Genomic DNA, 26,226 nt, shown 5'->3' with positions numbered 1-26,226 from the left:
TGAGTTTTCACTTGGATTTAGAAACATCAAACTAGGTCATCTGGATGATCCTGGTGTTATTTCTTTTCTGTTTTAATTGAAATATTTTCATAATGAGAAATAAATCTAATCTTTTTCAGCATCCACTTTCGTCAAAGTAAGTATAGACTTAATAAGTAACTGTTCCATATGCTTCTTCAAAAAATTCAGTGTTTTAATTTTTTTCTCATTTTCACTGTTAGATTTGAAATTAATTTTTTCTGTCCTTTGCTGCCCCTAAAATTTTGCCACCGTAGACAGCCACCTAGTCTTGGCTAATGGTAGAAATGGCAGTGTTCATTATTATGCTATAGACTGCTGTATTAACAGTTTCCTGGTAACATTATATCCATTGGCACACTCCACTCCCACACTGTGTGTTCTTCAGTGCCGATTGCTCCACATTCTCAGATGTCTGTGTTGCATTGGTGTACTTTTAGTGAATAGTTGTGATATGGACCACACTCCAATAGGTAGCATAGCATTCCCGTGTGTGGTGAGAAGTAAGTCATTTTTTATCTTTCTTTTATGTTATGAAGAAACTGATAGGTCCTCCTCCCTGTTTCTGCCTGTCCCACATTTCATCCCATTCTCTGATGATTCCCTCTATTTTCTCCTTTGATGTGCCTCTTGTGCTCAGTAACTTCTCCACCTTATCTGTTCACCATTTTTGAGCCAATACTGTGCTCCTCTCTCTCTTACAGTTAGGTCCACTGGCTGTAACTCTACGAGCATGCTCCTCTTGCCATCTGTCACAAGAGTATACCCCTCTGTGCTAGCTGAAGAGCCGGTGCTGTCTTAACCTTTCTGCTTCTATGATCCCATAAATCTCACCCCATAGCCAAATATAGTGATTAGGATTGCTTTGTAGTATGTTGTTATTGCACTTAGAGACAGCTGAAAACTTCTTTGGCTAATTGATCCTATTTTGTTAAGGATTTTAATGTCTCTCTGGCAAATGGTTCCCGTTTATGCATAAAGGTTTCTGTTTTTGTTGACCTCTAAACTGAGGTATCCATACACTGCTTTTTTTCTTTGTGGCATTTCTTACTTTTAGTAATGTTCCTTTTAGTAATGTATAAAATGTTTTATGTGTTGCTATCATTAATTTATTTTCAACCCACAAACTGCTTAGTGTTTTGAGAACTTGCCTTATGCATTCTTCTAATTTTGTCCTTGTGTTGTCAGTACTACACTGCTCTGTAAAACTTGAGGATGAGATAGATAAAGTATCATAATATATTAACAACTCAGTGCAAATGAATGAACGTGCAGGAATATGTTGCCAGAGGTCTCCTAGTCGTGCACAGAAAGCTGAACATCATATGGCATGAGGTCAGCGTAATTATACTGCTAAATAGGGCTGGTGCTGCAACATGAGGCAGTTGAATAAACAGGAAAACACAGCGTGTGTCAATCATCGAGCACTTAGGGTGCACTGTCATTGTGTTCTTCATTACAACATGGCCCAAAAACTACACTTGGATTACTTTGCAGGGGAAGAATTGTTGGGAAACTGGAAGAAAGATGAGGTATGACAGGTGTAGCCCAGGACTTTGGTACTGCTCACAGCATTGTTGTAGGTTCATGGGGAGCATTCAAAACCACACACATTGCTGCCCGGAGAAGAGGTGGTTGACCACAGTCAATTACAACTGAAGACGACCGCTACATTGTGCCACTCACAAGGCGGACCCACATCATACAGTGGCTGTAACTGCAAACACATTTAAAAGGATTGCAAGACACAATATCATGCTCCACAGTGGCATGGCCACTGCATGGGGTGGTCTTTCTGCCCAATGACCAGTGTGTTGTGCTCTGTTTACAGTTGCACATCAATGGCACTGTTTGTGATGGTACCATGAGCATAGGAAATGAATGAACAAGAAGTGGGGTCACGTGCTCTTCTCTAGTGAGAGCAGATACAGTTCAGGTAGTGATTCTATACATACCCTTATATGGTATGAGGGGGGAACACACATAGCATCTAGGAACACTGTCAAACTTCATCATTTTGGTGGTCCAGGTGTAACTTTGCATGAGCATACTGAGCAGGGGTGCATTCAGACCAGATTTCATTTTTATGGATGACAATGCACAGTGCAATGCAGTGCTAAAGTGCAACAAATAATTATATCAAAATAAAAAGGTACAAAATCACATTACAGGAACAAAAATACTCTTTAATTTAGACTAAAAAACAGATTGATCACAGCTAATACTATTGAGTATGTCCATAATTACAGGACCAAAAAACTCGTGCAGCAATATCATAATACTTTTTAACAATCTTATGCAACAGTATACTGACACAGAGTCAACTTTTGTAGTGTATTTGTTCATCGAAAAAGTGTGCCCGAGAACCCAGCGACTGGAAACTTATTCAGATGATCTTGTAGCACGGCAGGAAACATACACAGGAACTTAAACCGCTGACCCATGTTGTCTTCATCAACCATCATTTGATAAGCTGCCTGAATAATTTTTCTTTTTTCAGAATCACTCTGTGACAACAGCACCTAGTAGAAAAAAATATTGTGATCAATTTTCCTTGTGGAAAGTAGACAGCAAAAGCTAATTTTAAAAAAGATGTATAAAATCTGGTTACCTTTAGTCTCAAATCAATTCCCATGTTCTTTAAGAAGAACGACTGCGTCACTGGGCCAAATGTGATTAATTTTGTTTTAGCACGTTTTTTCAAATATTCGAAATCCACATCTGCTGTAAGGTCTGCTAAACCAGGCTCAATCAAAGGGTGATGGATCTTTTGATTTTTAAAAGCCTATGTACAATGCAAATGTATTACATTGGATATCATACAAACAAAATTAATGAAAATATTATGAAAAGGAAAGTTGCTACTCACCATATAGCGGAGATGTTGAGTCACATACACGCATAACAAAAAGACTGTCACAAATAAATAAATCTTCTGGCCATTAAGGCCTTCATCAACAACAACACACACACACACACACACACACACACACACACACACACACACACACACACACACACACACGAGACTGAAGTCTCAGGCAATTGAAACCACTCTGTCACACTTGCCTGAGGCTGCAATTGTGTGTGTGTGTGTGTGTGTGTGTGTGTGTGTGTGTGTGTGTGTTTGGCGAAGGCCTTAATGGCCGAAAGCTTTATTTATTTGTGACAGTCTTTTTGTTGTGCCTAACTGCGACTGAGCATCTCCGCTATATGGTGAGTAGCAAATTTCCTTGTCATAATATTGTTACATTCCATCCTGGATTTTCCATTGTTTAATATTAATGAAAAATAATTTTTTATCAAAACTGTGCTTTGAAAAGAAATTGTTGAAATACCATTTACAATTAAAATAAAAAAGAGGAGGGATAACTGCAAGCAATTAAGCATAGTTAGAAAATTAAATCTACTATTTATATATGAACTGATGAAAAGAGCACACACAAAGAACCAAAACCAGAGGATGTGAGGTTGGGCACACAACCACATAAACATCAAAAGATCGATTTCAAGCATTGAAAATCAAATGCTTTATCACCAAAAATATTCAGGTGACAAAGAAAGGTGTAGAGACATTAAACAGATAAAAGAGTAAAGTGATTCAAAACCCTGCAGCATGGAAATAAGAAATGTGCAACATGGAAATAGGAAATCAAGTGAGGGAGAATTGTGATCAATAAATTGGAGTTGCATTCAGGAGAACCAGTGTTCAAAGCATCCTCTGCGTATTTAGATCCAGGTTTCCCACAGTTTCCTTAAGTGATTAAAGTTAAGTGGTGGATGGTTCCTTTGACAAGTACATAGCTGAAACATAGTTCTCACATCTGAATGAGCACAACTGAGGATGTGATAAGCTACAGTGGCTCAAATAACCTGTTTATATGGTAGATTGTCATGGTAATTATAAGAAGCCTCCTGTCAGGGACAGATAGTGCAGTCACTAAGATAGTCTACACGTGATTGTAGGGTGTGAAAAAAGGTCACCGAAGTTGAACACAAAACATGGGATAACTATAAATACAAGTATATAAGTATGAGTAGCCTCCAGCACATAGATATCATCACTAATAAAAGTAAAATGAGATCTGGAAGACAGCCATGTAACTCAATAAGTACTTATGCTGTTGCATAAGCACAGTAGTTCACTGTATGGCTAATATGGTTTGTGAATTCATTTAAATAGGCAAAGATAATACAGTACTGAGACAAATAAATACATAAATAAACAAATCCATGAGCAGGCCATGAAAATGTTAGTATATGAGTGCTGTTCAATGTGAAATAGCCACTACAAAATTGTTTTATAATGTGTGTTCAATTAAACATTGAGCTGACAGAAACAGTGTAAACTTTCTAACTATTTAGGTTTTCTGTGGTTTTCCTAAAGCATTTCAGGCAAATGCCGGGATACTTCCTTCAGTAAAGTCACATCTGGCCCTCTGTCCAACACTCATAAAAACGTACTTATGTGGTGGTGTGCTAAAAAATAATGCCTACAAATTTTTTAAGTGAAAATTCTTAAAGCATTTTAAACAAAACAAACATTATTAACATTCTACATCTTAATTCTTTATGTCTACATTGTTATTTCTCAACATAATTACCCTGCCAACGAACAAATTTCCCCAGCAAGAGACCAATTTATTGATACCGTCTCTGTAGAGTGTAATGAATTAACTATCTGCATAGATGAATTAGAGTCTTCAAACCCAGCTGACATAATCTGCCTCTCTGAACATCATGTGACCACTGGTATAGAACTTTTAAGTGTTACAGGGTTTAGGTTAGCATCTCACTTTTGTAGATCAGAAATGGAGAAAGGAGGAGTTGCCACATTCATCAGGAACTGTCATAAATTTAAGAACATAGACATTCATAAATTTTGCCTAGAACAGCATATGGAAGCATGTGCATCAGAATTAGATTTTCACAAAAAATCTTTCATAATATTAAGTGTATATCGAGCACCTGCAGGTAACTTTAATCTGTTTGTAAACCACCTTGAAGCTGTACTGGCCCATTTAACAACCAAAAACAAAGAAATAGTGGTTGCTGGTGATTTCAATGTAGATTTCCTTAAAGACTCTCCCAATAAGAACCTATTTGAGTTAGTAACACTATCATTCAACTTAATTCCCACAGTAAAGTTCCCCACTAGGATAACCACTTGCTCACAAACAGCCATTGATAATATCTTTATAGAAAAGTCTAATGAACAAAATTATATTACAAAACCAATAGTCAATGGCCTCTCAGACCATGACATGCAGTTCCTTCTGTTAAATGTTAATACTGAACAGGATATAAAATCTGTTAAATCTGAGCTCAAGAGGGTAATCAGTAAGCCAAAAATTGATTATTTTAGGACACTCCTCAGAGACATTCACTGGACTGATGTTTACAGTGCTCATGGCATGAATGAAAAATATAACATTTTTGCTAATAAAGTGCTTACCTTATTTGAACACTGCTTTCCCCCAAAACTTACCAAGGTTAGAGCAAAGTCTACAAAGAAGCCATGGATTACTCGAGGAATAGGGGTATCTTGTAAAACAAAAAGAAAACTGTATCTGTCAATCCGAAACATTTCCAATGTTGATGCTATAGCACATTATAAGAAATACTGCAAAATATTAAAGACTGTAATACGGATGTCAAAGCAAATATATTACAAGGAAAAGATAGTCATATCAGATAACAAAATAAAGACAATATGGGATATAGTGAAGGAGGAGACCGGTAGAACCAGACATGAAGAGGAACAAATAGCATTAAGAGTAAATGATGCATTGGTGACAGATGTGTATAGTGTTGCAGAACTTTTTAACAAACATTTTATAACTGTTACTGAAAAGATGGGGTTGTCAGGTTCGGTAGATGCTGCTATGGATTACCTTAGACCAGACATTTCAAGTAACTTCCATAATATGAATTTGACCCTCACTACCCCAACAGAAATAACGTCCATCATAAAATCTTTAAAATCAAAAACATCTAGTGGGTATGATGAAATATCAACAAAGTTAATTAAAGAATGTGATTCTGAGCTAAGTAACATATTAAGCTATCTGTGTAACCAGTCGTTTATCAGTGGAATATTTCCCGAATGGCTGAAATATGCTGAAGTTAAGCCACTGTTTAAGAAGGGAGATAAAGAAATAGCATCAAATTTCCGTCCAATTTCACTGTTGCCAGCATTCTCAAAAATTTTCGAAAAAGTAATGTACAGTCGTCTTTATAACCATCTTATCTCAAATAACATACTGTCAAAGTCACAGTTTGGATTTCTAAAAGGTTCTGATATTGAGAAGGCTATCTACACTTACAGTGAAAATGTACTTAATTCATTAGACAAAAAATTGCAGGCAACTGGTATATTTTGTGATCTGTCAAAGGCATTTGACTGTGTAAATCACAATATCCTTTTAAGTAAACTAGAATATTATAGTGTAACAGGAAATGCTGCAAAATGGTTCAAATCTTATATCTCTGGCAGGAAACAAAGGGTGTTATTAGGAAAGAGACATGTATCAAGCTATCAGGCATCATCCAACTGGGAACTAATTACATGTGGGGTCCCACAAGGTTCCATTTTGGGGCCCTTACTTTTTCTTGTGTATATCAATGACCTTTCATCAGTAACATTACCAGATGCCAAGTTTGTTTTGTTTGCTGATGATACAAACATTGCAATAAATAGCAAATCAAGTGAAGTCTTAGAAAGATCAGCCAATAAAATATTTGTGGACATTAATCACTGGTTCCTAGCCAATTCTTTGTCACTAAACTTTGAAAAAACACACTACATGCAGTTCAGAACTTGTAAGGGGTGTCCCAAGAGTATATGTCTAACATATGATGACAAGAAGATAGAAGAAGTGGACGGTGTTAAATTCTTGGGATTACAGCTTGATAATAAATTCAACTGGGAGGAGCACACCACAGAACTGCTGAAGCGTCTTAACAAATCTCTGTTTGCAATGCGAATTTTGTCAGACATAGGGGATATAAAAATGAAAAAGCTGGCATACTATGCTTACTTTCATTCCATAATGTCATATGGGATTATTTTCTGGGGTAATTCATCAAGCCAAGCTAAAGTTTTCCGGGCACAAAAACGTGCAGTAAGAATTATATGTGGTGTGAACTCAAGAACATCCTGCAGAAGCCTGTTTAGGGAACTAGGGATACTAACTACAGCTTCCCAATATATTTATTCCTTAATGAAATTTGTCATTAAAAATATATCACTTTTTCAAACCAACAGCTCAATTCATGGAATCAATACTAGAAATAAGAATAATCTTCACAAGGATTTAAAGTCACTTAGTCTTGTACAAAAAGGTGTGCATTATTCAGGAACACACATTTTCAATAACTTGCCAGCAGCCATAAAAAGCTTAACAACCAATGAAATTCAGTTTAAGAGAAGCCTAAAGGATTTATTGGTGGCCAACTCCTTCTACTCCATTGATGAATTTCTTAGGAAAACCAACTGATTTGTATATAAGTACAACATAACTTCTGCACAATTTCAGTGCAGTAATGTGTTCACTGAAAATTTGTGTGTGTGTGTGTGTGTGTGTGTGTGTGTGTGTGTGTGTGTGTGTGTGTGTGTGTGTGTGTGTGCTTGTGTGTGTGTGTGCGCTTGTGTGTGTGTAAGTGTGTAAGTATAATCTAACTTCTGCACCATTTCAGTGCAGTAATGTGTTCATTGTAAATAAGTATTACAGTAGTTGTATTACATGTTTCTTACCTTATAAATAAATAAAAAACTTTTTTATTTTAAATTCAGTGCAATAGTATTTGTAAAATGACTCTTAGTGTTCATTAAAAAATGACGATCATTCCACTTGGGACCTGTGGAATGGTACATTAGCTTATTTGTTTTAGTTGTAAATATTTGTCATGTATTGTTGTTTTTCTGACATGTTCCACATCCTGGAGGACCTCCTCACTACGGATCAATTGGAATGAAAGTAAATCTAATCTAATCTAATCTAATTTGACTTGGTTGATGGAGGTACAACCTCACCTCTGCTTGCACTGCTTCATCACTATCAAAGTGAAGTCCTCAAATGTGTTTTCTTAAGTTTTGGAAACAAATGAAAATTGGACGTGGTCACTGGGATTGTATGGAGGGTGAAAGATGACAGTGAAGCCAAATTGTTGGATTGTTGCAGTGCTCATGGGTGATCTGGCATATGATGGTTCTATTTCTGCCAGAATCAGTAGGATCCTCCATGAACACAATATCAAGTATGTTTTCTGTCCACCCAGCAAGATCTGGGGACCGGTGGGGAGTGTTAAAGATGACCTGGGTTTACAGAAACCAAAAATTTATAACATACCTTGTCAATGTGGCATGTCCTACATTGGCCAGACAATAAGAGCAGTGGATATTAGGTGCAAACAACATGAGAGGCACACCCGATTATGTCAGGTGACAAAGTCAGCCATTGCTGAACTCTGTCTGGAACTAGATAATTTTGGGACAGTGTTATAAGGGAATTGATTGCAATAAAAGTGACTGACAATCTCATGAACCGCAACTTTGGGTACCAGTAAGCAGAGCCTTGGGTTCTGCTCTGGAACTGTTACAGGAGCAACAGGGACAGCTGCAGCATTCCACGAACAAAGAACGGAAGGCGTGTATATGGAAAACAAGCACCAGAAAAAGCGCCAGGCACAGTGGACCAAAGATGGAATGCCCAGGAGCAGGTCCGACGGGTGCGGACCGCTGAGGGAACATCCAGAACCACAGTGGACCAAAAATGGAAAAGCAACACATCAGCAGATCGCAGTGGGTGGGAGCAGACTGCAGGGAGAATGCCTGGTACCTCAGACAGACTTCCAAATGTACCAGACCAAAGATGGAACGCCCAGGAGCTGGTCTGTTGGGTGCAGACCACAGAGGGAACACTCAGAACTGCACCAGATGGAAAACAGAACAGCAACATTTCAGAAGATTGCAGCAAGCTGGCACAGACCACAGAGGGAACACCTGCAACAGTCAGTGGAAGGGGAAAGCCACAGACATAAATACTGGACCAGGTCCACTCGAGGAACAATCTCAGGTCACACCTGATGAAGGTTATGAGCTATGTTACTGAAATATCATGCAAGTACGGCACTTATATCTGGAAGAACACCCAACAACCCAAGATGTCATTAGATCTCTGGGAAAGCTTGAAGAATTACATTATTTGTCACTGTTGAACAGCCCAGTCTCAAATATAATTTAATAGGTATAATTCTCCCGAAGGCTGCCTGCGTAGCTGGGTGGTCAGTGCAGCTGACTGCCATGTGGGAGTTCCATGTCTGATTCCCGGTACTGCCAGAGATTTTTCCTTTGTGGGAGGACTGGTACAGGGTGCACTCAGCCTCGTGAGGCCAACTGAGAAGCTTCTTGACCAATCAGTAGTGATTCCAAGGTCAAGAAACCCAACAACAACCAGGAGAGTGGTTTGCTGATTACATGCCCCTCCATACCACATCCAATGACAATATTAGCAGATGACGATACAGCAATTGGTCGGGCCTCACTGGCCCATCTAGGGCCAGAATGCAGAACTTTACCTTACTTTATCTTTAAATTCTCCCAAGCCAATGAAGAAGAATACGGCATATACATATCAAAATTGGCTAAACAAGTTAACAGGACAGAAACTGACAAATTACCTGTTTGTAAAAATCTGAAGGAAGAGCAATGAACACTAACGTCAAAAATTCATACTCAATGCAGAACAAATCTTATTTTCTGTAAATAAATGAAGGAAAATGGGTCTACCTTTCATGCCCTACAGAATGTGATACACCTTTCCACTTACAAAAGTCAAAACTCAGATTTGGACTTATCCTTGAACATTATATGCAGGCAAGCATTTAATTCTAACAACAGATGCTTCCGCAACATGGTACAGGAGCAGTCTTGCCAAATAAAATGCTAGTGAATCACAATAACCCACTACATTTCATCCAAAACTTTGAGTCATATCTAAATTAATTCTTTTCAAACTGAGAAAGAAGCACTGGTCTAGCCAATATTGCAACTGGGTCACAACTATGATTCCCAGAAAGTCATATGCTTCCAAATGGACACAGACAAATAATGTGCATTGGACACAGACAAATAATGTGCAATATGTGAGTTTCCTATACAGCCAAGCACAGCAAGTGCCCACACTGCAGACAGCAGTAAAGCTCATTCACAAAGGATGGTATCACCCATCTGGCAACAGACTACGATAAGCTCTCCTGGGAAGAGTACTCCACCTTTACCATTGAGGTTATAGGGGAATAACAATCATGATGTGACCCTCATGTGCTGAAAGAGAGTGTGCAGTATGTTGTTATCAGTTATGGAAATAAAACCTGGGCTCACAGTCAAAAAGCTTCTCTCCCTAGTTAACACTCCAAGAGTCCTACAACTAAATACACAGGAATTATGCCAGCCCATGTTGCTAGTTATGAACAACATGACAAACTTCCAACATATAATACATATTATATTTCACACCACAGAGGCCATTGTACAGAGAAAATCTTCACAATAGGATAGGTCTAACATACCCTAAAATCAGATGAGGTTACATTTCATGATGAACTACTTTGAAGTTTTCTATCACTGAAATGGGATTGAATGTCCACTAACTCACATGTCTACCCACACTCTAAATGCAAACCACAATGGACAGTAACATGGAACTGAATGCCTGACAACTCACTTGTCTACCCACACTTGAAATGAAAAGCACAAAGAACAGTAAGGACATTTATGCAGCAAATGATAAAACGCATGAGCAAGTCATATATTGAGGCAGCATTAACTCTTTTCTTGAGTTCATACAAATTGACTTTGATAAGCAACAACATAGCACATGTGTCAACAATGGATGCTACTCAGCCCTTTGATACAGTTGATAGTTGAGAAGCAATACTTGTGCTTCCACCCATATCACAGTAAGAACAGCATCTGCCATAGAAATAAGCTGCATGCTAAGAGACAATCATCTGTCTCCATCGGTACTACTATCTCGTCAAGGTCATCCACCTCAAGTAATGCCACACCTTGCCAGTCCAGCAACATCTATGTTCACTGGAACCGATGGACGTGAAATCTCTTTCAGAGCCAGCTAAGGTAAAACCTACATCACTATCATTACTACAGCTATCAGCTGACATCACTCCAGCCTTTAGAGGCCTTAACCATGTTAGTTGACAACACATACCCAGTAGGTTTTGAGCTACTCACAGCAATACCACCAATTATTCTGCCTCTTCTGCAATACTGTGAGCACGAACCTGGACAGTCCATCTCTACAAGTGAATTACACGGGGGAGGTATCTGGTATTTTCATCAGAACACACTATAGATTCAGGGAGCTCACAAGAGGAAGATGTTGTAGACAGCTCACAAGCAATATTCCCGAAGCAAGTGCTATAATTTTTTTACAAGAAAATTTTACAAAGCTAATGAGATGCTGCTGCTATAAACAATCTCTCATTACCTGAATCAGGTTGAGGCACACATACGTAACAACATGAGGGATAACAGCATTCGTTTTATGCTTGGAATGACCTTCATGGAGCAAAAAAATTAAATTTACTATGTCAAGCTTGGAATGGGTAAGGAAATTGATTACATCCTCTTCAAAGAAGCCATCAAGGCATTTCCACTATGTAAGTTAAAGAAACCACAGGAAACCTAAATCTGTACAGCCAAACAGGAAACTGAGTTACCACCTTCCCAAAAGCAAGTCTGTTGTCTTACAACCAAACCACCTTGCTTGATACAAAACTTTCCATACAATTGAAAAAACTGCAATTCATTTCAGTTTTGAGAAGAGTCACCAAACAGATGTACAAAACTGTAAGACTGCTGTCCAACTGTGGAACATGATCTATTCAAAAGATGTTCAAATGGCTCTGAGCACTATGGGCCTTAACATTGGAGGTCATCGGCCCCTAGAACTTAGAACTACTAAAACCTAACCAACCTAAGGACATCACACACATCCATGCCAGAGGCAGGATTCGAACCTGCAACCACATCGGTCGCGCGGTTCCAGACTGAAGTGCCTAGAACCGCTCGGCCACACTGGCCGGCGAACATGATCTATCATTGTGTTTCTGGAAACCAAAAATCTCCTCCGAAGGAATCAATACAGATCCCAGAAACAATGATTTTGCAATACCTGATTCACTCGTTTAATCCATGAGACCCAGGTTGGTGCCACATTCCTTGCCTTCCAGAAGGCATTTAATGCAGTTCCAAATAGTTGCAAAATATTGTGTATCAGACTCAAGAAGGACACAACAAATACCGCATGAGAAGGCCACCAAACAGGCACAACCAGTCACCCAGTGCCTCTCGGTTTTGAGCACCAGCTTCCAGATGGTGCTCAAAAATCTGGATCACTTCCTGCTGATATTTTTCCACAGCAACAAGCAATATCAAAGGTTATGAGGCCTACATTACATAGAAGCTGAATGCAGTGCCGAAATTTTGCAAAGCATGCAACATTCCTGTTGTATTTAAAAATAAAGTAGAGCAGGAGCTTGACCTTCTCGAACCGAATGAGGTTACAGAAGACATAACCAGCAGCCAATGGGTAATACCAGTCATAGCTGTACAGAAACGGAGCAGCTCACTATGCATCTGAAGAGATTTCAAAGCAATGGTCAATGTTCAGTCTATTTCTGACTCATATCCTATTCCCAAGGTGGTAGAATTGATGTCAAAATTAGCTGGTGGTGTGTACTTCACCAAGCTGTATCTTACAGAACTGTATTTGCAAATTCCTTTGGACATGGACACCCACGGATTTTGGTGATAAATATTACAATTGATCTCTACTGCTACAAATGGTTACCCTTTCGAATAGTCGGTGCACCAAGTTTGTTTTAGCAATATTTAGAACAATTAGTCTGGAAAGTTCCTTGACAATTTAAGTGAGCCAGGCACAACTCCATAGGAACTCTTACAGAATTTGCAATCTGTTTATCTGTTTCCAAAATCATAAAATTGGTAAATTTGGAATACAACAAAGGCAAGTGGATCTTCTTTCAACATGAAGTGCAATACTTAGGACACATACTGTCTGCACACATTATCAAGCCAATGCTGCCCCATTCTGATGCTATTAAAAATCTGCCAACCCCCACGGATGTCAAGCAATTATGTTCAGTATTTGGACAAATAAAAATTATTACTGGAAGTTTCTCCCTTGTGCAGCTTCCACCAGTGAACCACTGTTCAAGTTGTTACATAAAGGCCCCAAGTGGAAATGGAACAGTCTATGTCAATGTGCATTTCACAAATTAAAACAGTATTTGCTTCATCCCAAATATCTTCTGACATCTGATCCAGTCAAAGTTCTCACAATTGCTGCAGATGTTTCAAATTATGGCACAGGTGTCATTCTGTTGCATCAGCATTGTGGTTTTGAAAGACCAGTAGCTTTCACTTCAAAAGAGTCTAACAGTGCCACAAAGAAATCACAGTCAAATCAAGAAAGAGGCAGTCAAGAAATATCAGGATTAAATTTATGAATGTAAATTTGTCCTCCTCACAGACTATATACCTTTAGCGCTATATTTGGACCAAACAATACAGTTTCTACATGGACAGCTCAACATTTGCAGTGCTGGGAACTATTTTTGTTGAATTACAACAATGAAATTCTATTCACAGTTTGACTCACAAGCTGTTGTTTGTTTTTTTAGTAGATATCAGTATTCAAGAAACTGTGGAAAATCTCCCAGTAAACACCAATTTAACCAGCAAACTTGTGTCTAGAGATTTTCTTTTGTCTAAGATTAAACATTATATTCAAATGGAATGGCCTAATGATAAGAAGTTACTTAATCAACCAAAGATTAAATCTTACTAGAATATGCGGCATACACATACAATCGTACAATGTATGAAGGTGTCATTGTGGTGTATTCTGAATCGGGCAAGACACGAGTGGTTATCCTTGTGGTGCTTAAATCAATGCCATTGGGGCACAGTTCATAGCAAATGCATTGCCAGAGTGCATTGCTACTGAAAAAATGTTGACAAAGACATCGAAATGATGCTGGCTAAATGCCATTTATGTCTGCCTCGATAATATTTTCCATGGCCACAGGCAGCAGAACCCTGGTAATGTCTGCAGACTAATTTTGCAGTATTCTTTTTAGGAAGCAATTGGCCTATCCTCATCAATGCTTTCTCCAACTTTCCACTTACAATACACTTGCCATTGACACTTTCAACAAAGACTATTTCAGTCTTCTCTATTGAAGGTTTGCCACAATCTATTGTCACTGACAGTGGCACACAGTTCTGTCCCCGGGAGTTTAAAATATTTTGTGAAACCAATAGCATTTGACACTTCAGAACTGCACAGTTTCGTCCTGAGGCCAATGGACTTGCTGAAAGATTCATAAAACTTTCACGTCACAAATGACAAAGTTCAACAGTGCAATAAAGACAATGCTTTACTGATCTTCCTCTCTCAGTACACAGCCACTCCACACAATGCACAATCTTCAGCTGAGAAACTCCATGGAAGACCATACTGAACACTGATGTCAATTTTTAAGCCATTCGTGCATACACAAGCCGAGCTTCAACAACAGCTGATTTTTTTGAATGATCCGGTACTCATTTTAATGTACAAGTAAGAAAAAGGACCTGGCTACCAGGCACAGTCATAGAGCCGCTCATCAATCTCACGTTTCAAATTACTGTGTGTAGAAGTACAAAATCGGAATTTGGTTGCAACATCTGTTGTCTGAAACTGATAAACAATATTTTATTCAAAATAATCTCCATGGCCATTTATACATTTCTCCCACCTCTCCTGCAGGCTACGAATGCCACGCTAAAGAGCAGTTCTTCTTTTGAAGCAGACCAGTTGGCAAGACATTTTTGTACATTTTCGTATGAATTGAAGTGTTATTCAGCAAGAGCATGTCCCGGTATGCAAACAGATGATAATTGCACAGAGCCAAATCTGGAGAATAAGCCGCATGCCCTAGTGTTTCCCAACTGAATGCCTCAATCATTTCCCTGACCCATTTTGCTGGGTATGATGGGTCATTATCATGGAGCAGTATGACTGTGCGTTACCTTTTTCCATATTCCGGTCTTTTTCGTGTAATGTTCAATTTAAATCGATCATTTGCTGTTGGTAGCGATCAGTGTTAATGGTTTCATCATGTGTTAGCACTTCATAACAGATGACACCCTTCTAATCCCACCAAACGCAGAGCATTGTCTTTTTTCCATAGTGATTTGATCTTGCAGTGGATATCGATGGTTTGCCTGGATTCACCCATAATTTACAATGCTTAGGATTCTCAAAATATATCCATTTTTCATCACCTGCCACTATTTGATGGAGAAATGAGTTTCTTTTGTATCTGGCAAGCAGTATTTCACAAGCGGTCTTTCGATTTCCTTGCTGTCTTTTGTTCAGTTCGTGCGAAAGCACATTTCCCATAGCTTTCAACTGAAGATAAATGGCTTTCTGTGTCACATTCAATTGTTCGACGAGCTCCTGTTGAGTTTGAGTGTCAGCTTCATCCAGAAGGGCCTGCAATTCGTTGTCTTTGAACTTTTTTGGTGGTTTCCTGCACTCGTCATTTCTCATGTCAAAATCCCACTTTTGAATTTTTCGAACCACTCAGAACACTGTGTTTTCCCAAGGGCATGTTCGCTGAAAGCTCTGACAAGCATGCAATTCTGCAGCAGTTTTCTTCAAATGATAACAGACAACCAATGCTGTATGCAAATTGTAGTTGGTAGGCACAAAACTCAACATGTTTACGGGCTTGAAACAGATACCAGTGTATGGAACTTGAGTTACTGTGTGTTGACATTCGTCGTCAGCTATTACAGAAAACAGATGGCACTGCAGACTTGATCTCATGGGCCCTACAGTGATGGCTAGCACTGCCTATAGGGAAAATCCTGTTCCAAACTTCTACAGCTGGTAAATGTTCAAACACAGTTGCAACCATAAAAATTAAATCAGGCCACAATCAGGCCACACTCCACTCACATGCATATAGAACTCATAAGCTATTTTCTTTTATACAGTCAGAAGACCTGTACACAGCCAGCCATCTGAGGAACCTGACGATGAAGCTGGCAGCTCCCTCCTCCCCCCCCCCCCCCCTCCCCCACCACCACCTCAAGCAGTGTGGCCCACCTGCACCCAGCCAGTGATGAACCAACAGAAGTGAATGTCGCACCTCACATCTCAGACCAGGCTGATGTCAAAATGCTCTGCTCCCTCACTGTTGTTTTGAGCAGTTTTCTCATGGTGGTGCACATGAATGCCGGGGGCAGCAAAATATGTGCACTCACCAAATATGCACACCGGCAAGCAAGAAAGCAGGATGCTAATGAAGTCAGTTGGCTTCATCAGGTCTGATTCACTGGCCCGTCCAAGAGAGAGGGACGTAGTACACCAGGCTCAAGAGGTACACAACAAATACCATGAGAGACCACCACCACACGGGCACAACCACTTGCCATGTACCTCTTAGTTCCATGCAGCGGCCTCCAGTAGGCACTCATGAATCCTGACTACTTTTTGCTTCCGTGCCACATCCATCGTGCATCATACTCATCCATTGATAATGTTGCTGACCACTGAAGAGACTGCTGTCAATCGGAGACTACTTTGATTCCATCTACTACTGGCGGAGATGGAAATCCTTCCTCTGACAGGCAGAAAAGATGACACACTGCTGAAGTACAGTTCTTGGAATTATGCTACAGGTGACATTTCCACAAGTTCCATTCTGAAGATTACATTCCAACTTAGCAGTCACTGTTTACTGAGCAGCAGACATAGTCTAATACATACATCTGAATAATCACTTTCAGTCATTATGACACTATCAGAGACTGCCAAGAGACAGCAAAGTTATTTAGATTTCAATGTGGGTATAGGATGTCCAGTGCCATGCATCACACTGTTACCAAAGTTAAGTACTACACTGTATCATAATTGTTAATAAATGCTGTTGTTATTTCTTATTGTGTTGCCATATCCCTATTCTAATGCTGCCCTGTCAAGCAGTGTATAATTTGATAGTACTAGCGTGCAGCCTGTCACCCATTTTAATGAACTATAGCAGTAAACAAGTTTTCTTGTACACTGGATGTTTGTCCTGAATTAATAGCAACATTCAGTAACAACATCCCAACACATAATGAACATGCTGTGAACATAGCCAGCGGTACACAGCAATACTACAAGGGGATGCCACCACACGCACGACATGCCAGAGGCCCCTAAGTTCTGACCAACTGCCTTCATGTGGTACTCACATTACAGAACTACATTTTGCTTCCACCACGAGCCCATCAACACATCATATCCATCCACTGACAGTGTCGTCAGCTGCCACAGAGAGTGCTGGCAATCAGAACTACTTTGCTTCCACAAAGTGGGGTGCTGATAGACATTCTTCTGTCAAGTGGGACATAACAAAATGCACTGCTGATATTCGTTCAGTTCTGTCAGATCTAGCAGTTCCACCAGGTTATGCAATTACGGCAGTTCCAGTTAGTTACTGATGATATGTGCAGTTTGTCTAGTCAGTGCACGCTCATAGCCTGGACTATTCGCAGCTTCCAAGTCTCAAGCTCAGTTACAAACAGTTATTGTGACTTTCTTATAAACTGCCAGTGACAGCAAAGCCAACAGAACACTTTCAATAGTCAGTTCTTATCAATTGTGTTAGGTATAGTACATCAAAAGCCGTGCTTCGGGCTACCACAAAAGTTAAGTACTACCAATGTATGTAAATGATATTTATTGCTCTACACTGTGTTACCATATTTATTTTATATAGCTGCCCTGTGACTATATATACACACTTAGGTGTGTATATATAGTCACAGGGCAGCTATATAAAATAAATATGGTAACACAGTGTAGAGCAATAAGACAGATTCCATCTCATATGGATGCTTATCAACAGGCGTTCTTTATTTCCACCATTCACAACTGTAACACGAAAGAGAATAACAGTTGCCTTGGATGATTTATAGGGAATAATTGCACTGTCACCATGATTTATTATGGTTCCCTGGACATGACAAATGGTGAGACATGGTACTTAATAGATTGTGAGATCACCAAGGATAGCTTTACAACATGCTCTCACTTTGGCCACATGGTTGTAAGGAGTTCTTGTGGTAGGGGTGTTCCATTCCTTCAACAGCATAACTGACAACTGGTGCATGGTCATTGGTATGTGTGGATGTACTGCAGGAAGTCTCCCCAATACATCCCACATGTGCTCAATGAGATTTAAGGCAAGGGAATGGGCAGGCCAGTCTATTCGTTGAATATCCTCTAGTTCCAAGAGGTCCTCTGCCTGCTCAGTTTGATACAGTGGTGCATTGTTGTTCAGAAAAATGAAATCAGGGCCAAATGCACCCCTGAAGAGGTGCACATGGGGAATGGATACAGTGTCACAATAAAGCTGATCAGTGAGTGTTTTGTGTTCAAAGATCTGGAGGTTAGTATGCCCACGTAACATTATGCCTCCCCACTCCACAACACCTGAACCGCCAAAACGATCAACATCTACATCTACACCTACATGGATGCTCTACAAATCACATTTAAGTTCCTGGCATTGAACCACTTTCACAATTCTCCTATTATTCCAATCTCATACAGTGTGGGGAAAGAATGAAAAACCTATATCTTTCCGTACAAGCTCTGATTTCCCTTATTTTATTACGGTGATCATTTCTCCTAAGTATTTTCGCATTTGGAAGAGAAAGCTCGACAATGTTCCTAGGTGCATTCTGTGTTTCCACCTCTTGCCATATGAGCATACATAATGCACCCAGGAACATTGTTGAACATGACTGTTTTGGAGGTTAAGGCATTATGGCGGGGGAGGCATAATGTTTAAGGGGTGTATTGACCTCCAATACTTTGGTCAGGATTCACTATCTGGTCAACATTATTGTGACACTGTACTCCTTCCTCATATGTATCTTTTCCGAGGTGCATTCCACCTTGAATTCATGTTTATGGATGACAATGCACAATGCATCAAACTGCGCAGGTGGAGCAGCTCTTGGAGTAACAGGATGTTTGGTGAATGGAGTGGCCTGCCCATTCCCCCAACTTAAATCCCATAGAACATGTGTGAGATGCATTGGGGAGACATACTGCAGAAGATCCATAAACACCAATTACCATCCACCAGTTGTCAACCATGCTGTTGGAGCAATAGAATGCTCTATACCGCAGGAGTTCCTTACCAACCTTGTGGCCAGCATGGGAGCACATTGCAAAGCATGCATTGCCACCTGTGGTGATCACACAACCTATTCAGAACAATGCCTTGCAATTTGCGATGTCCATAAATTATAATGGCTTCCGTGTAATTGTTGTCTTTAAATAAAAGCGTCATTTCTGTTCATCCCACTGAGCATTTCTTTCAGTTGCCTTCTGTATTACACAGCTGTGAATTCTTTCTATGTATGGTCCAGGTTTCACTGAGCTATGTTACCCGGCAATGACACATAATGTGAAATTCACTTTCATCCTTTAGTTTTCCACACCTGTGTATGTAAATGATCTGGTGGAAAAGGCTGGAAACTCCATTAGGCTGTTCACAAATGATGCTGTTTTATAAAGGGAAGTTGCAACACTACAAAACTGTAGCAAAATGCAGGAAGGCCTGTGAGGAGTAACACTTGGTACAAGGATGGCAGTGGATCCTCCACATAACCCAGTGAGATTCATAGAAAGAATCCTCAGGAAGTGAGATCCACCGAAGAAAGAGGTAGATTACAAAGACTCTCATCTGACCAATATGATAATGTTACACTAAAGCCTGGGACCCTTACCACATGGAATCAATAGAGGAAACAGACATTCCAAAGAAGAACACCGTTTTTCTTCACAGCTTAGTTTGGTGAGCACAAGAGTGTCATGGTGATGCTCATCTGACTCTGGTCCCAACTGCAGCAAGAGAGGCATTATGCATAATGGTGTGGCTTACTGCTACAATTTTGAGAATGCATGTTCCTAGAACAGTCAACTAACATATTGATTCCTCTCACACATCTTGTAACAAATACTCTGAACATGAAATAAGACAGATTCCATCTCATATGGATGCTTATCAACAGGCGTTCTTTATTTCCACCATTCACAACTGTAACACGAAAGAGAATAACAGTTGTATACAAAATATCCCCTGATAAACAACATAAGAGACTTGTAAAGAATATATGTAGGAGTAATAGTATCTGACATTCATTTTTCTGTCTTGGTTCACTCTTGATGTACTTATACAATATGAACATGGGATGAGTACAGATTTGATATGAATATATGCATGAGTGATGAAATTAAATGATTAAATCTACTTAAGCAGTCTTGCATATTTTAAATATGAATATTATTGTATTATCTCACCATCACCACCATCATAATCATGTAACATATCTCTCATTATTTCCAGTAAGTTTTCCATCTTGGCATCATTTTCATAACATCAGAAATGATTTGCCCAACATCATGTACATGTTGTACAGCAAATGATAAAAAGGAATGAATAAAGATACAATACACTAATGTGTGGCCCCTTATGCTAGAAAGATTATATATTTATGAGAGAGATTACCCGTAAAGTGTCAGTCTTTTCGCCGTTGTGCCCATAATCACCAATCAAAGCAAAGCCACCCTCCTCTTCCAAAAGTGATGCAATATGATCCACTATAACACCGGCAGCTGGACACACTTCTAAATGATCCCTTTTCTCTTCAGGCTAGAAAATCATACATAATACTTGCGTTAATATAAAAATTGTTGTAGTTAAGTTGAACAAATAAAGATAAGACTTTAAGGAAAATCCAAAGTAAGCTAATGAAAAGTGAATCAGAGAATTTAATAACAGGACAGCAAATTTTTCTGTTGTGGAGTTCCATTTTTATACATAGAAAAAAGAAGATATGAATGGAGAGGCAGAAAATTAAGCACATACAAAAATAATCATGTCAGATCACTTTAACAAGATTCTAACATATCCATGAATTTAAATTATAGCTCTAAAGATGTAATGTGCAATTTCAAAAGAACCCTAGTCATTTCCACTGGTCCCTCAAAACTATAACACTACAGCTAGTTATTCACATGACAGGCTTGTTGATTTCGATCTTTGTCACAATATGCCAATGAATCCCCACACATTTAATAAGCTAGAGAACTAACTATTTACTGCTACAATTTGGTTCTTTACGCTGAGGTTGTGATGAACCAATATTTGAGCTCCGTTTTATCTACAGATAAATTACTTGAAACTGGAGATCAATACTTTTAATACCATCTTGCTGTTTTTTCTCCCCTGTAATGTGCTGCTGGATTGCTTCTGACAGTTATTTTAGCATTTACTTGTTTGATTCATAAAAATGTCATTATCTGTGTAGGTTTCCCATTTGTGCTAGACATTTGGTGCAACAAGCAATCAGAGTGTTGCCCACGAAAGACAAGTTTCCAAATTCGAGGCCCACTATGGCAAAAAGCTTTAATCTGTCAGGAACTTCCTACTTATTACTTTTCATAAAAATTACGAAATGACGATAATGGCAAAACAAGAGAAATTCAAGCTGGAATAGCTTACAGCAGGGGTGGCACATGATTGTGCAACACAATGGACATACTATTATGTAGATAGTCACACTTCAGAGACCACACACTCTAATAATGTAATGTTCATTATACTTGAACATTGAGAAAGTAACTTTTATCTCCCATCCTGCTAAGAAAAGATATGAAACATACATGGATACTTCACTGACTAATATTAACAATGTAATTCACAATCTCTTTTCTGTTTATATTTTTCTGTGCAGTGAGTCATCTTTCCCATTTTATTTTCTTGCCCTTGCCAACTTTCCATAAATCTTGTGTACTTACCCAGTTTACTGACTATACATAGTTTTTCATCTACATTTGTATAATTTTCTCCCTGCTTTTTTCCCATTCTCTTATTAGTGACCTGAATCAATAATTTCATTAGAAGTTTTTAGACAATGTTATCCTGTGTTGGGCCTTCTTCTTAAGATATTTGGCTCTTTAACTTTTCTCTTTCTTCTTGTAGGAAACTACTGCATACAACACTGTTGAAAACACTTGCGAAAATTTTATTTGTTGCCTGTAATCTATGTCTACTTCAGTTTTTTAAAGTTTACTGGTTTCATACTGCTTACACCTTCTTTATATTTACATAGGATTAGCTAAAGTACTAACACACCTGTACAAAAAGTTTTGAGGCTGGTGTAGGTGAACGGGAAATTACATATCTGAATCTGTTGCCATCAGAATACATGTCTATGTCAATAAGTACCTCTCTCCATCCATGTTTAGTTCTCTGTAACATACAAATAAGTAGTAAAGTTAACTCATGTAAATTATCATGCCTCTCGATCAATTTAACAAATCACCTGGAAAATATTATTACACGGCAAATCCCTCCAAAACAAGATAACCATCAAAAAAGTTACATGTTTGTTTCTCACATAGCTAAGTATAAAAACATTATAGTTTTCTTTCACTGAGGGATTTTCATGCACAGATATTCACCTTCATTGTATTCTTTTACACACAATGGTTTATACTTAACTATGCCTCCCCTTTCTCCCCCCCCCCCTCTCTATCTCTCTGGGGGGGGGGGGGGGGGGGGGGGGGCCACGCGCGCGCCAACTAATGGCAAAATAGCGTTACCTTTGGTTTTGAACTGTTGAACTGTGATAAATTGTTGACAACAAAGTGCATAATGGAGTACATATGCTTTTAGCCTGCTGTCAGTGCTAAATAGTTGTCTGTAAGAGCATTTGTGTGGATGTAAGTAGTGACCAGTGAAGCAACATGAATAAATTATGTACCAGCTTTTTTTAAAGATTTGGTTTAGCTTGTTTATAAATATGTACCCAGGGTGAACAGTAATAAAACCGACAAACCACAAGGATTGATTCCTGACTGGAAATGGAAGGAAAAAAGTCCTACGAAAATGTGTCCGGAAATGCATCGTTGCCACGGTAGGTGGCACACTGACAAATGAAAGTTCCTCTGACCACATGCCATGTGTTCCATGCATGTTGCAGGTTGTGCGATTGATGCAGTGTATTGTAATGGCCTAGTATTCATGTCAAGAACAAGCTGAGATGGTGTCTGTGTATGGTCAAGCAGATGGAAATGGTCGAGAGGCAGCATGACTGTAACAAAACACATACTCTCACAGACACCCACCACCAAACACAACATTTCAAGCCCTTTTTGGGCATTTGTGTGATCATGGGTCCTTTAAGGCGGACAAATGTGCAGGGAGGCAGCAGACTGTGGTTACACCAGCTTTGGAGGACTGGGTTGTACACAATACTGAGACAACCCCTATTATAAGCATGTGACCCAGCAACATGGTGTAAGTATGATTATGTGTATCCTGTATGACAACTGCTACTATCACTATCACCTGCAATAGGTGCAAGGATTATCAGCAGCATATTTCCCTCTATGGGAAGGATTTTGTCAATGGTTTTTGCAACAGACCGTCACAACTGTGAGATTTCTGTCATCAGTCCTCTTTACTGACATGTGAACGCAAGCATTGCATCACATGAAAGCCACTTTCAACATCTGTTGTGATGACACCATGAAATATAACATTGCTGCATTGCTTTACCGATTATAGTTCTTACCTGAGTTACTTTTAGTTTTATGGAGTGCAAGTACACACTAACCTCATTGGTGTTCAAAATTAAAGCAATAAACAGAAATTTTGCAAGGTTGCATTTATTTTGCCACAAAATAGTATAAACAGCTGACAGTAAAGTAGAAACAATGTAAAGAATACAGAACATAAACTGCTGCAACATGCATAGTGGTAGACAAAAATGTTCTTCACTTTTTCCAACTTAATGGATTTGCACACACATTCCGCCAACTGGTTAATGTGCTCAGTACGGGGTGTGACCACCTCTGGCAGTAATACAGGCCTGACAATGATGAGCATGTTCTAAATGATGTCATCAGTCTCATTTTGAGACAATAACGTCCGTGCTTCCTGCAGAGCTACTCGCAAATCTTGGAGGTTGGTGGATGCTGATGTGATGCAACCCATATCCCAATTTCATCCCAGACATGCTCTATGGGATTTAAATTGGGAGACTGAGCAGGCAATGCCATGTGTGTCACTTGATAGGTGGTAGCCTTTAAATCGGCTGCGGTCCATTAGTATACTTCAGACCCACGTGTCGCCACTATCAGTGATTGCAAACCGAGCGCCGCCACATGGCAGGTCTAGAGAGACTTCCTAGCACTCGCCCCAGTTGTACAGCCGACTTTGCTAGCGATGGTTCACTGACAAATTACGCTCTCATTTGCCGAGACGATAATTAGCATAGCCTTCAGCTACGTCATTTGCTACGACCTAGCAAGGCGCTATTACCAGTTACTATTGATGCTGTAAAACATGTACCGTCAAGAGTGATGTTCACCAATTATGGATTAAAGTTAAGTATTCCAGCAGCTACGTACGTTTTTTGCTAGTCTAACTTCCTTGGCCTTTTCCAGACCTCACGTCAGCCTGCGTGAGCTAAAACACGTGCCTTTCGGCTTCCTCTCATAGTGGGTTGGCGCTCTTGCCAATCCACAACACTTCCATTTCAAAGAAAACATCAACCACCCATGTTCTATGAGGTCGAGCATTATCGTCCATCAATATGAAGTCTGGGCCCACAGCACCTCACATGAGGCCCCAAGATCTCATCAAGATACCTGACAGCATTTAAACCTTGCCAGTTCACCCATACAATTTCCTGAAAAGGTGATAGAGTGGCCAACACAATCCCTGCCCACACCATTAGGGATCCACCTCTATATTGGTCTCTTTTCACAATGTTTGGGTCCCAAAATCGTATTCCACAAATCCGTTGAGAATCAGTCTCCAGACCAAACTGGGACTCATCTGTGAAAGGAACATTGCCGCTTGTTCAATTTTCCAGGTATGTTGATAACTCCACTCTAGATATTCCCTTCTGTGAAGATGCATCAGAGGTACACATACCGCAGGTCTCCGACAACAAAGGCCACTATTCCGACACCTTCTGTACACCGTTTGCCTTGATACAACATGCCCAGTGGATGCTGCAAGGTCAGATGCCAGTTCCATGCAGTATTAAGGCAGTACCGTCGTGCCCTTACAGCCAAATAACAGTCCTCTCTTTCTGATGTCACACATGGTCAGCTCTGCTCTGGTCTTCAGGATACAGTTGCAGTCTCTATAAACTTTTGCCACACTTGAGAAACAACATAACGATTCACATTAAGCCATCAGGCCACATTAGTTTGTGACTGTTCTGCTTCCATTATTCCTATGGCCCTTCACCACATAGAATCTGGTAGGCATCTTCTCTGTGCCATACAGCACCATCTGTGACTGTGAAAACAGCAACTGTGGATGTGGGACTACCTGACGAACACTACGCCATTTGATAGGTGCCCTGATGTCATCGTTAGCATGGACGTTCATTGATCGGAATGCAATCTTCCATGGAGAACATGACTGTATGGACATCTGTTGACAGTTTGTATGATTATATCATGAATTACACACAGGACAGGGGAATAGTGATTTGTTGCTCTAATTTTGGGCACAGTGTACTTATGCAGGCAAGGCATCACATCAGCAAAGCAAAGCACATAAGCATTTCGTTTTTACAGTATTGATACAAATTACTACAAACATGGGAATGTATATGTCTTTTGGATGCTTAATACAATTCTCAAGAAGGTTCTAAAACAGCTCAGCAAATTACCACTAACTCTTTGTACAGAAAACACATAGTATGCAGGATAGTTAAAAGTTACAGAGAAAGAAATATGGAATTCAAAGGCTGAGAACCTCATGGATGCTGACCATACTGTCACCAAGGAGGTGAGAGAGGTAAACAACTTACAACAATCAGAAAACTTTGACATCTAAATGAAATAAATAAAATACTAGCATCAACTTGTCTCAAAATTGATTTCAATTAAAATTACACTTAAAACATAACATGTCATCAACCTTTTCAAATGAATGAAATTAGTAGGCATAATTAAAAACAAACAAAAATTACAAGTCATCTTGGCCAGAAACTGACAGTTAACAAAAATATCAAATACC

At 39.4% G+C, this 26,226-nt stretch overlaps 1 protein-coding gene across 2 annotated transcripts in view; it reads right to left on the bottom strand.

Moving 5' to 3' along the window:
• Positions 1–2,183: 2,183 nt before the first annotated feature.
• The window catches only part of LOC124721871 (protein arginine methyltransferase NDUFAF7, mitochondrial), a 67,432-nt gene continuing 43,389 nt past the window's right edge, over positions 2,184–26,226 (bottom strand). For both annotated transcript variants that reach the window (XM_047247009.1, XM_047247010.1), the window contains 4 exons: positions 22,315–22,431; positions 20,686–20,829; positions 2,630–2,803; positions 2,184–2,540 (listed from right to left, as the gene is read on the bottom strand). In XM_047247009.1, coding sequence (XP_047102965.1) covers positions 2,361–2,540; positions 2,630–2,803; positions 20,686–20,829; positions 22,315–22,431 — 615 coding nt within the window. In that variant the 3' untranslated portion in view covers positions 2,184–2,360. The remainder of the gene's footprint in view (positions 2,541–2,629; positions 2,804–20,685; positions 20,830–22,314; positions 22,432–26,226) is intronic.

This window comes from Schistocerca piceifrons, chromosome X (genome assembly GCF_021461385.2).
Source record: "Schistocerca piceifrons isolate TAMUIC-IGC-003096 chromosome X, iqSchPice1.1, whole genome shotgun sequence".
Lineage (NCBI taxonomy): Eukaryota > Metazoa > Arthropoda > Insecta > Orthoptera > Acrididae > Schistocerca > Schistocerca piceifrons.
The sequence above is the reverse complement of the archived record's forward strand: the minus strand, read 5'-3'. Positions and strand labels throughout refer to the sequence as shown.